The sequence below is a fragment of the Molothrus ater genome, chromosome 4, assembly GCF_012460135.2.
Source record: "Molothrus ater isolate BHLD 08-10-18 breed brown headed cowbird chromosome 4, BPBGC_Mater_1.1, whole genome shotgun sequence".
In the NCBI taxonomy this organism is placed as follows: Eukaryota; Metazoa; Chordata; class Aves; order Passeriformes; family Icteridae; genus Molothrus; species Molothrus ater.
In genome coordinates this window covers 60,389,580-60,408,555 of record NC_050481.2, presented here as the reverse complement: position 1 = coordinate 60,408,555, position 18,976 = coordinate 60,389,580, and the positions used below count along the sequence as shown (strand labels likewise).

The window sequence follows — 18,976 nt, the reverse complement described above, 5'->3', positions numbered from 1 at the left end:
AATAGAAATTATCAGGCAAGATAAATGCAAAGGAATCTGTACTTTACTGTCAAAAATACTGTATTGATTCATAGTGGTAATGGATTTTATGTGGCGAGATGCTGGGTTTTTTCTCTGCTAATCAGAAAGGAGGGTTACCATCAGTAGATTTTAATCATAAAGTACAGACTAAGTAATCTTGCCCACCCTGCTTCACCTCCTAATAGAGGACATGTATCAGCTGTGTCAAAGACTGTTGATGTTTCCTTTCCAGAGTAGAATATACATGCAGAAATTCCCTCCTCTTTCTCTGGTTTTACAGTAAGATATTGATAAGGAAAGGGAAAATTTTCCTCCAATGAATGTTTTGGGAGATTCACAGAGTAAATATGAGCCTGAGTGCATAATGAAGGATACCAAGTCTTTACTGTGATGCTGCTTTGATTAAATAACCTCACTGATCTCAGGCTCCATCTAAGAACATCCAAAAGCCTTTGATAATTTTTAAGACTAATGCTAATGTAGGGCAGTGTTTCTGTGCCAGAGCCTATCTGTGTGCAGCTAGTGCCTTACACTGATTCATCCTGTTTGTGATACAGGGTCACACAGATATGCAAAGTGTACACCTCAGAGCCAGGTCTAAAATACCAAAAAACTGCTGGAATATTTCAAAGTGATTCTTGAATAAATTGATGCAGGATATTTTTCAACCTTTCAGGAGAAGGAGCTGCAGAAGAGGAAATCTGAAGTGAAGTTGACATTAGCTCCTCTGAAGGTAGTGTGTTTCCCTGAACCCTGATTCAGGACCTGCACAGGGGTATCCCTTTGCTTACAGGCTCTGTGCCTGTGCCTTCCTCTGCAGCTGTCCCTGATTTTCTGGGTGCTGCTGCCTTCACCCCAGGCAGGGGCTCACTGACATCATTGCAAGGGTGACTTTCAGCCTCTCAAAAGGGGGACCTTGCACATAGAAAGGGAACATCTCTTTCCAGTTTATCTGTGCATATATGCTGCTCTTGAAGGTGCAGAGGCATCTAATCATGTAGAGATCTAGGAATACAGTCTGTAGCTTTGGGCCAAAATGTGGAATTACAGATCAGACACAAATGTAATCTTGCAGTCTCAGAAGGGAGTGAAATGACAGAACAATGGGATGTTTGTGTGTTCATGCCACACAGGCTAAGCTGGCTTGCCTCACCCAAAAGTGCCAGGAAAGGAACAGCTTCATTAGGAGGATGCATGATGAATTCCACAGGCAAGGATTTATTAACTCTGCATTTGATGAAGAGATGAAGAGCCTGGTGAATGACATGACCCTGGCAGAGTACATGGCTGCTTTTACACCAATGTGTAATCAAGTGGTACGTGCTCCTAGTTCATTGTAGGATCCTCATGTGTACACTACTGAATTAAGTGGTGGTTTTAAAAGTGTTTAGAGAGACTTAATGTGCAATTATAAAATATATTTCATTGCTTAATTTAAGTATTGCTTCAGACAAATCATGGAGTTGGCCATTTTATTGTTGTTGTAGGCAGGGTCTAAATTTCAGGAGCTTAAATCAAAGTGCATCAATGTTCTATGCAAGAAACACTCTCCTGGTATTTTGACTAGGTATTTGATGGATAATGCAGCACATATTACCCAATTTCATTTTAAATATGAATTTTGCATTTCTTTCCTGCACAATGCATTGTTTCAGATTTCTGAAGAAGTCAGGGGAAAAAAAGATCAGCAGTGAATATTTTAAGACTTAACTCAGTGGGCATTTGTATTCAAAAGAGAGTTAGTCACTTATGTTTCTCTGGCAAGGCAAAAGTGGGAAGCAGGTCTGTTTCACACCTGGTTATATTCAATATTGTCATTAATATCTTGGATGCTGGGAATAAACTTCCTAAGTTTGGAGTTACACCTACTTGAAGACTTTCTTAAGGACAGGAATCTCAATATGGCAACCTGAAGAAACAGGAATTCCCTTGCAGTACTTCAGTGTCCATCATCAAGTTCTTTTTCCTTTTGATTTCTGTTTCTTGTTTGGTTTTTTTTTAAAGCCTGTAAAAGTATCCAAACAATATTTGGTAGACTTTGTGTCAACTACACTTGAGTAGAATTTTTTGGTTAAAAGTGGGGTAGGGGGAGGAAATACCGTGTGTTACACATTTGTGTAATATTGTGTGCTTGTCACAACAGAATACAGAATATTAGTTCATACTATATACTGTACTTCAGTTGACACAATGCACTGCAAAATGAATATTTAAAAATAATTTATCTTAATGACACTTGACATTTTCACCAGCAGAAGATGCTCAAAATGGTTACATAGTATAGTACATCCACAGGCTTATTTTTCTGATGATTTTGCATTTTTACACACTGAGTGGTATTCTGTATCATGTTGATAGTGCTTATTCTTACAGTGTTACTAAGTGTTGCAAGCTATCACTCAGTCATACTTGTTTTGTGGCAAAACAATTTAACTGCATGTAAAGGAAAAGGTGGATTGATTGCTGGTTGCAGGATGGGACAGGACTCTGTGTCTGGCTGTGTCTCCTTGAGTACCTCAAGTGCGGGTCCAGCAGTGCCTCACCCAAGCTCCCACTGCACAGGAATGTTTCATGGAACTCATCTGTCAGAAGGGACATAGTACTCCCCTGCCTTCAGGCTTTTCTCAGACACTGCTGTGATAGATGAGCATTAATAAAACTTGCCAACACAATAAATATCAAAATACTGGTCGCACTCACACTGTCTCCCTAAATGTTCAATTATCACAAAACTTAGCAGGTTCAACAAGAGAGAATTAGATTAAATATATATTCTGATAGCCAGTGAACTTATCTGCAGCATAGAGCCCCACATTAAATCCCCTGCTTTGACAGATATTTAGCTGTTCATACTAGGTGTAGCATAAGCCCCTTCCATGGTGTCTGGCACTGTAGTGGCCACAGGTCTCACTTAGGCTCAGGCACAAATAGGATTCAAGCCTGGGGTTTTTATCATGCAAAGAACACACTGGCTCTTGCTGGGTGTCTTCACACTGAGCTGAGGGCTCTTCTGGTCTGTGATAAATCCTTCCACATATGACAGGGGGAAACTTTCCTATCAAGGAAGAATTGCATGTTCTCATGAAAAATGTATATTTCTATGCATCAGGTTTCCAATGGAAGACACTTCAATGAAAAAATGTCCAAGTTTAACTACTACTAATTTAATGATGATTGCAATTAAAAAAAATAGAGAGACTGTTTCATATTCATGTGATACATTCCTTTGGTTTAAAAGATCTTATACTATGGACATATGTTTTAGTGAACTAACTTTTCATCTTGGATATTTTATTTCTTGCTTTCAACTCTTATTCTCCCTGGACTTCACATCTAAGATTCCAGAGCTATACCAAACATCCCCTTACATAAAATTCCTTTGAAAGTTCATTCCTTCCTTCCCCTCAGTTTTTCACTCCTACAGCATCCATAACATTAGAATTCTACTATACAAAACCTGGTGGATTGTTGTTTTTTGGGGTTTTTTTCCTTTTATTTTCCCTCTTAAATTAAAGATTTGCAATTGGCTTTATTCATTACTGGACCCAGTAACAAGTGGAACCCTGTAACACGTTGGCAGCAAACCTCTGTGCCATGATTTACTGATGAATTTCAGCTCAAAGTTTGCAGTGATGAATGAAGAACTGATTCAGAGCCTTTTGAAGGGAAAGAGGACTCTGTACTCCTTCAGTGCCTGACCTTTTGTAGTTCAGTAAAAAACTTTGAGTCATGTTGTCAGAGAAAAATTCAGTTCATAGGTCTATTAAGAACTCTTTTTTTTTTTCTTTTTTTGCTTGTTGATCTGTACATGAAATTACAAGTAGAGGGGATAGAGCTGCTTCAGCTGGGTACTGGGATGCCCCAACTTTGGTGGGGTATTTATGGGCACCACCAAGAGTTTGCTCACAGACCAAAGCAAACTCTACTTCTTTGCTTATATGGGACACAATCAGGTCATTTCCTTCTATTTGACAGTATTTTCTCCCAAATTTTCATCCCAGTTAAAATATAAACCACAAAGATGGTGTTATGCAAAACCCACTGTATTTGGAGCTTCTCTTCAGACTTCACTTTCAGCGTTCAAGGCTCTGCTCTCAGACATGATAAATCCCTGTTGTCCCTGTGGCTTTATTTTGCTGACTAACTCAAGGCTTCCATCAGTTCAGTTCAGCAGAGCTGCATATATTTTGAGGCTTGTCATTCTTGATTATTTTCACAGCCCAGTGTTACATTCAAATGTTTGTGAGTGAAAAATAAAATTTGCTTGAATCATGTAGTAGCTCATAATTTTGTTCCAGCAGTGCACTCTTCAGTGAGGTCAGATATATGCTAGAGTATTATGATCATAAAAGACAGTTTTCCTTATCTTAATAAGTCCCTGTAAAGAGGACTAGGTTTTGAATTACTTTTCCTCATGATAAAACTGTACACCATGAAGCACTTACTTTGTAATTAACTTTAATTGAACAATTTAGTATAATTTAATTTAATTTTAGCTGGTTTTTATCATAATAAACATATATGATTGCACAGAAGGGGTTTTATTTCAATTCTTTTTCATCCACCACCTATGTCACTTTGGTGAAAGCAAAAATTCTGTGCAGGATGGTGAATAAATGCTGACTCTCTGTTTTAAAAAAAGTAAGTCATCTTTTGGGCAGGGATTGAAATGACAATGTATGTCTAATATGAACTTGACATTTTTGGAGGCATGAAGAAGTTAATTTCTAAGGCTTTGTGATATGTTCTCTTTTTAAAAGACTTGAGAAACCATTGCAGCCCATTGGAGTGGAGTGATAATAAATTTTGGCAATAGGAATATTTTACAACCTTGTCTTGTTTTGTGTCTGGAAAACAAAAAGCATGTGGCTGAAGAGGACACATTGCTGGGACAAGGGCTGCCTCCAGCGGGTACACGAGGCACTGGGCACAGTGCCCTGGCTGGGAGTCACATCCCCAATGTCAGACACAAAATGTGTGTCCACGTTTGGCCTTTTGTCATGTCCCATTTTAATCACCTCCTTTTCAATGCTGATTTTTTTTTTTTTTTAATTGGAAGGACCTTGGCCTCATCCTCCTTTTCTTGCCTTTGCAGAATTAATTTGTGGACATTATTAACAGTTATTGTTTTTCTGCCTTTCCAGTGAAAAGAGCACAGGACAGCATCCATCAACTGATCTTGGAAATTCATGTTCACAAAACATCTAACAAAAAAGGACTTGGCTTTGCAACAGCTGCTTTACTTGGGATGGTAAAAGTGGGAAGCAAGAGGAGATGTTCCAGATGAGTAATAGGGCATGTAAAAGAGGAGGCTTGATTTTTTCCTGAGTTTAGGTGTCTACTTGCAGTTTAAGGGCCAGGATTTACAGAGCCTAGCTGGCTTGAGCATGAGGCAGTGTCCATGCTGCTTTTGATGGATCAGAGAACCACACAGAGGAGCAAGTGAGCTTGGCTCCCCTTTCCCTTGGACTCAGCCCAGCCAGTACAGTTGTGCAATATTTTGGGCCTTTTCTCTCTCTTTTGGGCTAGGTGTGGAGAAAAAGGGGTATGTTTAATTCTTCCCTTCAAATGATTGAGCAAACTGCCTCTGTCTGGATGTCTGTAATGGAAAATGCTGCTCATCCAATTTCTCTTGTGCTGGGACACTTTGGCCTGATGATATATTTTATATATTCTTTCCATCTGAAACCATTGTGGCTGTTTGCCCTCATTTCTTGGAGCTGAAAGGGAATTTGTGCAAGGGATGTAGGGATAAATGGTAGTGCTTTTTAATGCTTTTCATTCAGTCATCTTAAACCTTATGGATGGAAAGCTCCAGGCAAGGAATGTGTCCAGTGCAGTGAATTGTTTTACAGAATAGGGATTAAATGTGCAGAGCAGCATAGCTTAATTCTTCTTTCTGTCAAGGGATTTCTTCTGAGATATGTTTTGATAGAGCAATGCTTTTTGTTTGTTTATTGGTTTGTATTTCTACTCATTACTTTGCACGTTTCCAGTGAGCTGTATTTGAAGATAATAGGCCTGAAATAAAATTCTCTGATGTTTTCCTTAAAATGGTTTGTGTGTGGCTGTTAAGGTCAGAGGCTTTTCTGGCACTGAGGTTGAGATACATTTCCTATATGATGTCTGTACTTCTGACAGTCATCTGTGGTAGTTTATCTATTATTTTCATAGTTAAAGCAGAGAAGAACATCCTTCCAAGGAATTATCCTGCCCATTTTATGTACCTGCTTTAGGTAAGTGCAGATGACTGAGCACTGACAGGCTGCCCAGAGAGGGAGTGGAGTCTCCCTCACTGGAGGTATTTAAGAACCATCTGGACACAATCCTGTGCCATGTGCTCTGGGATGGCCCTGCTTGAGCAGGGAGGGTGGAGCAGATGACCCAGTGTGGTCCCTTCCAGCCTGACCCATCCTGGGATTCTGGGATAAGGTGGGAAGAGCTGTGGAAGTTGGGCTCCAGTGGCTGTCAAGGGGGCCAGGGGTAGATACACTTTGGTTTGATGAGTCCCACCCTCAGAAGGGAGAAAGAATTTAACTTTGGGCTTTCAGTCTTTTTGGGACAAGGCTGATCAAGAGCAAGGAATCTTTCAAGACAAAGGTTTCTTTGCAGGAAGAGGTTTGTTTTTTTTACCTGATATTACAAAAAACACGCATTGAAATTGCAAGTGGATGAAGAAGTGGAATTAGTTATTTAGTAATTTTTTTAAAGAAGGGTGAACTCCATTGCTGAGAGATATGTTATTTTTGACCTTTAGAGAAATTATTAAAAATATTGAGAGACACAAAATACAGATTTTAAAAAGTTAGTGGCAACCTGGCCTTTGCAATGAAATAACTGATAAAGCTGTTCAATAGTTATGTAAATGGTTGTTTGGATAGAAGGGATGTCAAGAATTTTTGCTGGCTGAGGAGAAGGTTCTTACTCAAGGTTAATGCCCTTTGAAAGTAAAATTTGGTTTAGCTGACAAGATTTAGATCTTTTTCCTGACTGCATAATACAGATATTTTAGCAGTGATTTTTGCTGCAGTTCATAGGCAACAGCATGCATTTCTCTAGGGCAGCACATGCTAGTACAGGAATAGTCATGACTAAAAAAAAGAAAAGTTTTAACAACTAACCTTCCTTTATTTTTGATAAATGACAGAATTTAGATTATCATAAAATGTACAATTAAAATATGCAGATAAATTAAAACATTTTCATCTTCTCTCTGACACCACTGTCTTATTTTTCTGTAGTGTTGGGGGAAGCTGATGTGTTTTTGTTTCAATAGAAATCCTTCTAGAACTTGTCATTATGCAAGTTTACACTCTTCTCAGTTTGGTCAAATATCACAATATTTCCATTTCTTCCTAGGTGGGATAATTTGTGGAAAATTGAGAGGAAAGCAAAAGAAGAATAGAAAAATAGAATAAATATAGTAAAAATTAATAATAAAAAAGAACCAACCTGAAAAAGAACAAGTTAATGTCTGGGCATTGAGACAAAACACAGATTTCTGCTTAGCTGCATCCTTAGTGCTATAGGAGACGTAATCTTTAGTGCCAGTCTTATGACACACCAGAGATGAGTCTTTTGAGAATCATACCAATTTTCCAATTATGTGCAGACTATACAGTGAAATCTTTGTCAGGGTAGTAGCATCTTCACTCACTGGGGTTTGCATTAGCCATGCTTTCTGCTGAGTGTCACTACTTTGGCTGCAGAAGAATTTGCTAATTCCAAGAGGCAAAAGGGTTTGTGGGGTAAAAAGTTGAAGGAAAGGAATGACCCTGCAAGGGAGTTATTTTTCTAGAAATGACTTGTGCCAGTGTCACAGCTTTGATTTGGTGGTGTGTTTTTTTCTGGCAGCTTTACCAGCTCCCCTGCCAATGAGCAGGACAGAGATTTGCCTTTGCATGGGTCACTGAGCTCCAGAACTTGTTCTGCTCCTGCTCACTCTCATCTATCACCACAAACGCCTCTAACTGTGCTTCCTGTAGTGAGGAAATTCCCATCAAATATTTTTAGATCTCATATCTTCATGCCTCAAAACATTTCAGGGCTGACCTTTCATTGCTTTAAGCTAGCTGGCATTTTTTGTGAGTGATGGGGAGAGATACTGCACTTGTAACCTTGGTTAGAAACCAAGACTTCTGGAGCTGCCTTGGGCTCCTGTGTTTAGAGGGGAACATCCAAATGTAAAGCTTTCACTTTCCAGCTGAACTATGCCTGCTAGGACATGTTTGGGTATTCATGCCACCTTGCCTAAATAAATGCAATATCCAGATGGTATCACAGGCCCCCTCTGTGATCAGCATAGAGAAGGCAAACCTTTTAGGGAAGAGCAGCAATCTAAATTCTGTGCCCCAAACTGACCAATGTGAGTGTTCCTTCCTTTCCTGGATGTGCCTGCCTTGTTCCCTGGCCTTGTTCAGCCTGAAATCAAGGATCCAGGTGGAAGCTGCTCCTGGGCAGGGTCTCAGCTGGCCAGACATGCTTGTGTTGGGTACTTTAAGGGGACCAATGGCCACAATTCATCAGAACTGGTTCCCTCTGCTCATGGTGGGGAGCCAAGAACAGGAGGTGAAATGGCAACAACAAAACCACCATGTGTTCTTCTTTATGTCATAATAGAACTATATTTAGATGCAGGAGCTTGTCAATAAATGTTCATCTTTCTCTTGGGCCATTTCAGAGCAATCTTACACTGCTATTGCATTTCAGAGTCCTTTGATTTTTCATTTTTTTAATGGACACAAGTGATGTAGCTAAGACTCAGAAAAGATGCACAGAGCACAAACAGTATATTATTTTAAGTAAAATGGGTTTTCTTTTAAGTAATTCTTCCTGACCTGGCATATATTTGTATCTGCATTTCTGGAGCTTTTGCAAGAGGCCTAATGGCAATGAGATGTTAATGCATAATGAGGTGAATTAATTTTAGAAATAAATAAATTAATCTTCAAAAAACGGAAAGGCTGAAATGACAAGGCTTGCAATCTCGAGAAACAATGCAACAGTCATATGGTAGGTATAATAAATTTGGCTTTGAATGATAAAATGCTACTGCCTTGTAGTAGTCATTGGTATTCAGGGAGATCTGCTTGCAACTGTTATGAAAATGTGCATATTTAAACTGCCATTGCTCTCTTAAATTTGTCTGCACTCAGTGAAGATATTCTAAAAGGAGAGTTTGCTCTGATGTTGAAGTTGATTTACATGTGAAATAAGATCAACTGAATTAATATTTTTTTGTTTTGAATTTTGCAGTCGAACTAACACACTTTTGGAGTCTGTTCAGCTTAACTTTTTTGAACATTCATAGGTAGACAAACCTGAATTAGTTGTGCAGTGTGGAGTGAGAAAATATGTTTGTAAAAGAATCCTGTTAGAATTTTTTAGATTCTTCAAGAGAACTGAGATAATTTTTAAAATTAGGATTTTTTTTTGTAGTTTTAATCTAAGTTTTCTTAATAGCCCAAGGCAATTTTTCAGCTGTTGTTAAACCTTAGAGATCTTTTTTGTTTTGTTTTGAGGATGACTTGTTGAATATAGGATTCTTTATTTGAGAGGTGGAGGAATGCTCCACATCTGAAACAATTGGTATTATCTTTTCCCTTATTTTGCTAAATGTAGTTTATTTACAGTTAATTTCTGTGAATATTTCTTTTAGGGAACTCATCCAAATGGCTTCCACTAATCCAAAATGAGCAGCATTGGAAAACTTAATCTATCTTGAATTTGTTAAAATGCTATTTTCTCTTGCAGATGCTGCCTTCCTCCACAGAGGTTTCACAGGCTAAGGGGCAGCCAGAGGATCGTGTGGCAGGTGCCAAAGGGAACAGGAGGATTGGGTCAGCATCTGGTGACTCTCAGCCAGGGATGGGTGGCCCCCACAGTTCTCCCCTCACCCCAAAGCTGTGTGCTGGCTCTTCTATTGGAGTAACCAGCCCAGAGAGGATCACAGCCTTGCGTGGAGAGCTGAGAGAAAACCACCCCAAAAACTGCCAGGTCAGTAAGTTTTCTCACTGGTTTTAGTTCAGTGAAATCTCTTATACTTGGCAGAAGATACAAATGTTTGAATGATTCCTTCCAGAGATGCAGAGTTGATTGTTAGTTTACACAAGCTGACAAACTGTTTAATGTTTTTCATTATGCATTTTCTTTCCTATTGTTTAAGAGGGGCTTGGGGCTTACAAAAATAATTAAAAGATTTTCATTTCATCATGGTGTACCTTTCTCTATGGTAAGATAATCTTTGCAAATTGTTGGATGTTTTAAAAAAAGTTGTTACGTTGATCTTGTCCTACCTTTTTTCCCCTCCAATTCTTTTTTATTTTTTTTTTTAGTGATCCAATTATTCCTATGCCCTGAAGCTCTTTATAGTAATTTCCATTAACTGCAGGAATCCTGTTAAGAACAGAGCTGATCAATTGCAATTGCATTTGTGACAGTCTGCTGCTAAACTAAACACGCAAGAGATTTCAGCCTCTCTGAGACAACATAACCTCTCCATACTTGTATGGGAACAAAAGTCAAATATGCAATTACTGGGGCCAGTTAGGTAGAGTAGGTAAAAATAATACTCTAGTGAATTTCCTTTATAATCTTGGATTAAAATAAATGCAATGAAACAATTAAAAGCATCATTTTTGCTTTTGGCATTAATTAAAAGAACATGTAAGATGCTGAGATTTCCTTTTAGTTAAGTAATTCATTATGCAATGAAATGGTGACTCAGAATTTGGATAATATGTTATCCTGATATAACAGGGGATATATATAATAGTTCAAATCAAGTTTCCTGGTCCTTTTCTCTCTCCCACTCACACAGAAAAAAGACCAATGAAAATATGGCCATGAAAGAAAACCATTATGAACAGAAGAATGCAAGTAGCTCTTTGATTGATCTTCGTGAAATCAGAGATTATTTTTTATGTAAATCATATGGATTTTAATTAAATCCCAATGAAAGAGGACATGGGCCTCTTGTACAATTATAGGGAGGCCACAGCTGAAATCGGCCTCAGTGCATAGAGCATCCTGTTACCATAAAAGCATACAGCAACACGTTGGGACATCCAGGTTTTCTGTTCTCCTTCCCTCCTCAGATACCTCCAGCTGTCCTCTCCAGCTCAGACCCATGGGCTGGTCCCAGCCTGCCCTGGTCCCTGGGGGAGCCCCCTGGGCTCTGCTGCCAGGGATGAAGGATGCTGTGGTGCCCCTGGACCGTGCCAGGCTCTGGGCCGCGGAGGGGCGGGATCAGAACACGATGATAAATTCTGGGGTCAGATAATAGGAAACCAGCCTGCAGGTGCTATTGCCCAGGGAATGAAACACAAAAATGCCATTATGAATAAGGCATGGCTCTCTAGAGAAAAAACAGATGGCTCAACCTCAGCTACCGCAGCAGAAAGCGATTTGCCAGACGTGTTGTCAGCAAGTAATAAAGGTCGATATCCTGTGGGGAGAAATCAGCTGCATGGGAAAGAATAAAACCTGCAGAAATAAAACAAGGTAAACATCTTAGCAATGGGATTTTTCCCATTGATAAAAAAGTACTTTTTTTTTTTTTAAATCACAGATATTTTACTACTTAGCATGGCCGAGCAAGTACTTTGAGATGACTGGAAAATTTATGTGGAAAAGAGCTGTGATAGTTTTTATGATCAAAATTTCATAGAAAATTTTAGATCACTGAAATACATGGATTTTTCATGAGCCAGGCCACCTCCCCATTTTCTTTTCACTTTTTGTTGGTGATTTGATTTTCTTTTAACTGAATTGTGAAACAAATCTATTAAATCACTTTTACTTTTATGTATTACTTATTTCTTCAGTGTGCAGTGGCAAGTTCTGAAAGAACATCTCCCTTGTGTGACTGTTTCCTTTGGAATTACAGGAAACGTATTGTTGTGGACTTCCTAGAAATTAATTTTACAAAAATTAGGGGGTAGATTTGCTGTGTTTCTTTACTATTGGGATATTTTTAAAAATATTTCCTTTTTCTTTTTATAGGCCCAACTAGAGCAGGACATTCAGTGTATTGCTGTAGGAGCTAGTATCTGCAAAATAGCATCCTTTAATTGCTGCTTTTAAGTAAAAAATTGCAGCTTGAGTACCTTTACTGGACCTGTCCACAGCCACTTTCTTTAGGGGACTGCATGTGCATTGTGGGCACAGAAATATGTGAGTTTAGAGGATGCACAATGCAGGCTGCACCCTGTGCTGCCAGACCCCTGCCGCAGGGAGAAGTGTATGGAGTGCCAGGCCAGCAGTGCTGGCACTGCCAGGACAGCACTTCCTCACAGTCTGGCTCAGAAATAGTTGTGATCTGGGCTGCAGGAGCCTTGGGTGCATCCTGGCTGTGAAAAGGAGGAGGGAGCAGTGTGTCTGTGCAGCTGCATGGGTGCACTGATGCTGGCTGGCTCTGGGAAGTTTAACTGAGCATGGTTGTAAATTCCACAAAGTACTGATTTATACTGTGATCTCACCAGAGTTAGTACGTTTGGAAAACACCCATTATTCCTGCATCTTTATCATTACTCTGTATTTTTCATCACTTTTATTAGAAAAGGGCATTCACACATAGTAATGCATGTCATGGTTGCTGTGCTTTTCCTCTGCCTCCATTGATTACCCCAGCTGGTTCATAGTGTGTTACTACTTGTTTTTTGGGAGCCAGAAATAAAATGCCTGGTTTTGATGAAATATTAATGCCCACGCTCACACTTTATTGTGGAAAGCTGCCTTCAGTTGCTCAGTAAGGTAGCATTACAGCAGGAACTGAATTGCTCTTCTTCCAGCACAGCTTTAGAAAGCACATCCCAGATGCCAAGGGAAATAGTCCCTGGAAGTGATGCTGTCGAGTGCTGCCTAAGCAGGAGGTACCAGTGAGATTCCAAAATGTGGGCTTTGCTTTTATGTGTCTTTCACTTCTTCCTGATGCCTGGCCAGAACTCTGTAGACAGATACACCTGCTATCCAGCCATCAGCTGCCTTGTCAAGTATTAAGATATTTTGATAGGCAAAACCTCTTGTAAATATCGAACATGGTAACTGTTACATTGATAAAATGATGCTTTAAGAATTAGCCATTGTGAGAACTTCTTGGAGCTTTATCTTGCTGACAGTAAAATACAGGGCATGCCAGTTCAGTCTGAGGTCAGATCATAATGCATGAAGTGTGCTAATAATAAGGATATTAATAATAATACTCTGTGATACTATGATAATCAGTCTTTGTTACCCTAGTGAAGCAATCTACTTTGTTTGGGGCTATGGTGACTTTCCATGAAATTAAGCCTTTGTCAGTCCAGTCTCTTTCTATCACAGATAAGTGTGGTTTATTTTAAGTGTTCAGGCTTCACTTTAAGCTAATTAGGTTATTTGGCCCCATTCTTCCTCCTGCTGGAACTAATAATTTCCTAAAGAAGGGCTGCAGACACAGAGATGTAGATGGAAGAACAGACATTTGCAAGGATATTACCTGCATTGAAGCACAATAATTCAGAATGGACTCAAGCAATTCATCCAGCAAACGGATTCTGTGCTGGCACTTCGCTGCTTTGCTTCACAAATCACAGATTTCAGTTAAAATCCTGTAGCCCCTTGTGGTTTTAATTTTTTAAGACATCCATTCTTCCTACCACAAAGCATTGTTTAAAGATGTGCAGATACCACAGTTACCATTTGGCCAGCTGTTTCAGCGGCCTTTAATTTCTCTTAATTAAAAATGCAGAAGTTTGGACACTACATTAGAGGAATGGCAATAAATTAGCAGCAATCAGTTTGGAGAGCTGCATGCAGCAGCACTGGAAAAGGTGAGTCAGCTAAAGGTTTCCTATTTTAAACCTTGTCTTACTCCATTTTTCCCACTACTGAATGGACAAATGAGAAGTGATAGTAAGATCATACCAAATAATTATGCACTAGTTGATTTACAAGAAGATAAAAGGGTACATTGCACTATCAAACAAGGAACTTCAAATTATTTAAACATGGTCATTTATAGGAACCTGACCCAAAATGTAAAGTGTCAGACCAGATGGTTTCTTTATTGGTGTCCTGCTGAGCTGAGGTCCTGTGGGAGTCTCAGCTTACTCAGTGAGTTATACAGGATAATTAATTTTGTCCCTTATTCTGTGAAATATTTGCTGGGTTTTTTTCTATATTGAGGGGGATCAGTAGCCATGTGCTTGCAGAGTAAATCTGAATTGGCCTGTGTTGAGCCACCTGTGGTCTGCTGTTTGCTATCCATGGACCTGCATGAGTGGAATGGCATTATCTGTACTGGGCTGGATGAGGAGGGTACTTGGAAGGAAGCTGGATGACAGCATGATGCCTATTGACTGGTGCTCACTGAGCCTGCTCTCCATTCAGACTCTTCCTCTCCCAAAGATATTGTTTGAAACAGCACAGAAAACTGTTTTCTGGGATCAATAGTTAGTGTCAAATGAATGTTTATTAATATATACAGGCAATATTTGCTCAGTTCTTTTTTCTAGATTTGAGCTACCTAATACTGAAAGCAAAATATCTCTTTTAGCAGCAAAGTTATATCTTTTGTCTCTAGTTTCAACAGAAGTATTATTTAGAAATAGAATTACATAGAAGTAGCAACCTGAAATAGTGCATAGTGCTTTCTAAAGGCTGTGTGAGAGATAAACATAAAAAGGAAACTCATTTTGTAGCTGAGACTAAAAATGTACTGTGGAGTAGTCAGTACCCACATGGGGGAGGCATTGGAATCTGAGGATCAAAAACCACTGGAAAGAATAGCCTTTCTCCTGTAAGAGGTGAAAAAAAATCCATCACTTTCTTCCAACACTGAATGAGCATTTTCCTGAAAGTAAAGAAAACTAATAATCCTCCTGCAGTTGTGCTTTAGCTGTTTTGCTCTTCTCTGGTAGGTGAAGTCATAAACAGGGAATGTAATGCCAGTTTTTATGTTCAAATGCAAAGAACACCTAGAATGACAGATCATGCATATTTTAAAGGGTTCTCTTTAGTCAGTGCAATTCTTGTGTTAGACTACTTCTCTGATTTTTCAGGAAAATAGCATTCATAGTATATTTTTTTTAATGGTAAATTGCCCTGTATTTTGTCTGCACTCAGCTGTGCATGCAGTCTCACTTAACTAGAAAGAATTCATCCTGCAAGTTAGAAAGGTAAAGTTGCCCATTACATCTTACAAATGTGTACAACAGAAATGGTTTGATCAGAATCAGTGGGAGGAACATGTTCTCCATCCCTCTGTGACAACTGATATGCTGGAGAAGGCAGGGAAGGCACAGGGAAGTAGGGAGGATGACAAAACTCAATTTCTTTCAGGTAAAAGATGCCAGGATCCTAGGTTGTCCTGTATATTAAACATTTGTAGGAAATGCAGAAGGGTTGCTTGTGAAGCCTGCCACTCCCCATGTATTGCTTGCCTTGTGCTATGGAAAGCTTTCATTCCCATAGGAAATTTGGGAATCAGGTCTTATGTTCAGTCTGTAGTCACTCAGTTTCATCCTCAGGACTGGTATTTGTAGGAGTGAGAACAGAACCAAGTTGCCCATGATTAAATCCCTAAGAATACCTCTTTATATATATATTTTTTTCATTAGCAATTCTGATTTGTAAAAGCACTATCTGGTACCTTCTCAGTAACAGTCTTTTCATTGAGCCCATAAGCTGATGGATAATAAAACCCCTAATTAAAACCAGATAATGCATGAAAGATTTCTACAGTGAAAACCTCTCTTAAGGCCTGATTAAACCAAAGGACCTCACATATCTCTTTGCCCAAATGCATTCTCATCAGGTCAGGCACCTGGAAGAACTGACTTAGGTCCATCCTTCTCACAATTCCTTGTTCTTGGGAATGAGGAGAGCAACAAAGGCTGGGACAGAAAATCAGATATTTCAGAAAGAATGGCCTGTTACATTTAGCTAGGAATATAGTCTGTCAGCAGTCTATCTGGCTCTGATCATCCTATCAGTCAGGGTAATGCTGAACCATAGAACAATGTGTTCATTTACATATAAATGTCCATAAAATATTTATGTGCATATATATACACATATATATGTGTATAATTGCACTCAGTTTGGCATAAATAAATATGGTTTAAAATAATAGGGAGAAGTGATTTTCTGCAGATCATTCTTTTTGTTTTTGTGTTTGTTTTTTTTCTCTGTTTTGGGATTTGCAAGTACAAGTAAGGACAAGAGTAGAGACTCATTTCTTTAATTCTTATTTTAAAGACTGAATTTAAACCTTAAATTAAGAGGGAACTAAGACTATGCAGTGGCAGTTCTTATTATACCTTGACTACACTGCAGATTAAAAATCCAGGTATGTATCAATCTGTCTTTTCCTTTCCAAATAAACTAGATTCCATGGGAAGGACACTCACTTGTGTGCCCCACATGCCAGCCCTAATGTAGATGACAGTGGGACCAGGCCAGCAGGGGACACTTTTCCCTACAGCAGCTCAGCACCCCTGTTGTCTATTTTGCTGCTGAAAGAGAGGGGGAAAAAAAGATCAGTGGTTGCATAAAATATTGTTAGCACAATTTTGCTTTTATCTGCATAAACCATTGAGCCTTTTCTGAGTGGGAGTGAGGCACCCCTAGGGAAAATGTCAAACTCCTGTGGTGGGAGCCAGACTGACTTGCACCCTTGTTAAAGGGCCCTTGGACTGTGGCCACTGTCATATTTCATGTAATGTAAACTATCTGCCTTTGGAAATCTTAATGTAGTGTGGAAAGTTCTTGAGAGAAAAAGCTATGACTTCTGAAGTAGGCAGGTATTTAAGAAAAGAGAGAAAAAAGCAAAAGAAAGGAAAAAAGAGCCAGAGGATCCTGTTACAGATGGTGGGTCAGGTTCAGCTGGGTGCAGGAGCAGCTCAGTTTCAGCCTGGTGGTCCAGAGCAGCTGTGAGCCTGGTTCCCAGGCACTGACACTGTGTGTTCAAGCCATTAGTGAACCAGGTCAAATATCTAAGGCTGGAGAGAGAGTTCTTTTTTCATGGGTTACTGGGAGTATTTAATCAGTGATTACTCAGAAATTAAGATGATACCTGTTCTGCTTAGTCACTGTGTTTTATATTATGGTGTAAGAACATGGAGCAAAGGGGAATTTCAGTAAAGAATTGCTGGGAGTTTATTTTGGACTTGTATTAATTGCTTTTGGAAAATTTGGAATTTGAAGTGCTGTGGCTTGTCAGTGGATGGCTGGCTGGCAAAGCCTCCTTGAAGGGGAAGCACCTGGAGCACATTGCTGGTTTTTATAATGTGGCTCCAAGGCTGAAAATTGAGAGTGACTCTTTCTCACCCTCACTGAAAGCTGCAGCTAAAAAGGGAGGATGTGGTTGTCCCTTGCCCCCACCATCTGCTGAGTGCTGCCTCCCTGCTTTCCCTCTGTGGGCTGGGGACTGTCTCTCAGCAGTCACATCTCCATTTCCAGCTGGCTACAGAAAGTCCCTTCTGGTAAATGGGCTTTAAAATCTCATGGTGAGGTTGCCTAGCTGAAACGTATTGATAATTTGTGACTGTTTGCACAGAGAGCTTTGCTTGGGGACACAATCCAGTTCTTGTCTCTCAGAGGAGCTGATTTAAAGGAGAAAATGTACTCCTTAATGTAGGTACTTTGTGGATAGCAAAGGACTGGGCTCTGCTCGTCCCTGCCACCCTTACAATTTTATGTGCCTTTTCTGTGCTAGTTATAATCACCAATATGATGTGGTTCCTGAATTAACAGTTAATTAAAGACCTTTTGTGGTCTTTGTGGGTGGTAGAACTTTTGCAAATGACTGTTTATGAATGAGCAGACAGGCTCATTTGAAGTACCTGGGCTTGGCAGAAATAAATAATTAATTTACTTTATATAGCTCCAAATGATCTAATGTCTCATCATTTTGCAAGGCAGAAGTGTAATGTCTGTATCCTATGAGCATATATATCCTGATGAGCATAACCAGAAACCATTTCTGTCACAATGAGCCTGCTCCAAGAGCAGATGACCACAGAAGGAACTGTGCAGTAATTCTGGAGAATTGGTGGGTAGCAGGTGGCTGGCCCCGAGTGAGTGTTGGAGAGCACGTTAAAGGCCATGACCTCTTCAGGGTTTTGAAACCTAAGAAAGAAAGCTGCAGCTGGTGTGGACAGGAATCATGGTCTGTTACATGGACTGAATCAGGTTCATTCAGAAAGTACCTTGTGTGATGGTGCTCAGGAGAGCCAGAAAAAAGCACTACTTGCTAACAAATAATGTGGATGTCATTGTAGGACTCTGCTATAGGCTGCCTAGCCTGGCCAAGACACTGATAAATTGATCTTTGAGGAATGAAGAGATTCCTCTAAATCATAAGATGTAGGGGAATAGAATATAGGTAAATAAAGGTAGTATAGAAAGTAATCTTACCCCCGTAAAGAGTTGCAGCTGAGCCAATTACTAAAGATTAGGAATAGGCCTGATGTTAACAGGCCACAGCTGTAGCCAATGAGAAGAGTGCTATAAAAGAGTGGATTGGTGGGAACTGGAGTTGGTTGGCTGCTGTGAGGACAAGGAAGAGTCAGTGCCTAGAGGAGATGCCTATGAGAAACATCAGGGAGGTATGAAACTCTAGCAATGTGGAACCCTTGCAATGTAATGACAGCAAAAAGAAAGGCAGCTAAGAAAGATGCTCTCCTTGATTTGCTGCTTGTTAACAGAGGGCCTTGAGTGAGGTGGAGATTGGTGGCTGTCTTGGCCACAGCAGCTAGTAAGTGATTGAGTTTAAAATCACTTGTTTTAAACTGGAGGGAAAGTGCCATCAAAACCTCAGTCCTGGACATGAGAGCAGACTCCTGACTGCTCAGGGAACTAGTGAGTAAGGTTCCCTGAGAAAAAGCTTGTTCAGATGCTGGGGTCCATCTGTGCTGGTCAGTTTTTAAGCAGCACCTCCTAAGGGCACAGGAGCAGGCAATTCCTAAATGTCTCA

The 18,976-nt window shown here is 39.7% G+C and overlaps 1 protein-coding gene across 8 annotated transcripts in view; it reads left to right on the top strand.

Moving 5' to 3' along the window:
* The window catches only part of JAKMIP1 (janus kinase and microtubule interacting protein 1), a 228,491-nt gene that overhangs the window by 166,474 nt on the left and 43,041 nt on the right, over nt 1-18,976 (top strand). For 5 of the 8 annotated variants that reach the window (XM_036383143.1, XM_054514751.1, XM_036383144.1 and 2 more), the window contains exons 11-13: nt 698-754; nt 1,155-1,337; nt 9,775-10,017. In XM_036383143.1, the coding sequence (XP_036239036.1) occupies nt 698-754; nt 1,155-1,337; nt 9,775-10,017 (483 nt within the window). The remainder of the gene's footprint in view (nt 1-697; nt 755-1,154; nt 1,338-9,774; nt 10,018-18,976) is intronic. The other 3 variants (XM_054514755.1, XM_054514754.1, XM_054514753.1) reach the window with 2 other exon arrangements.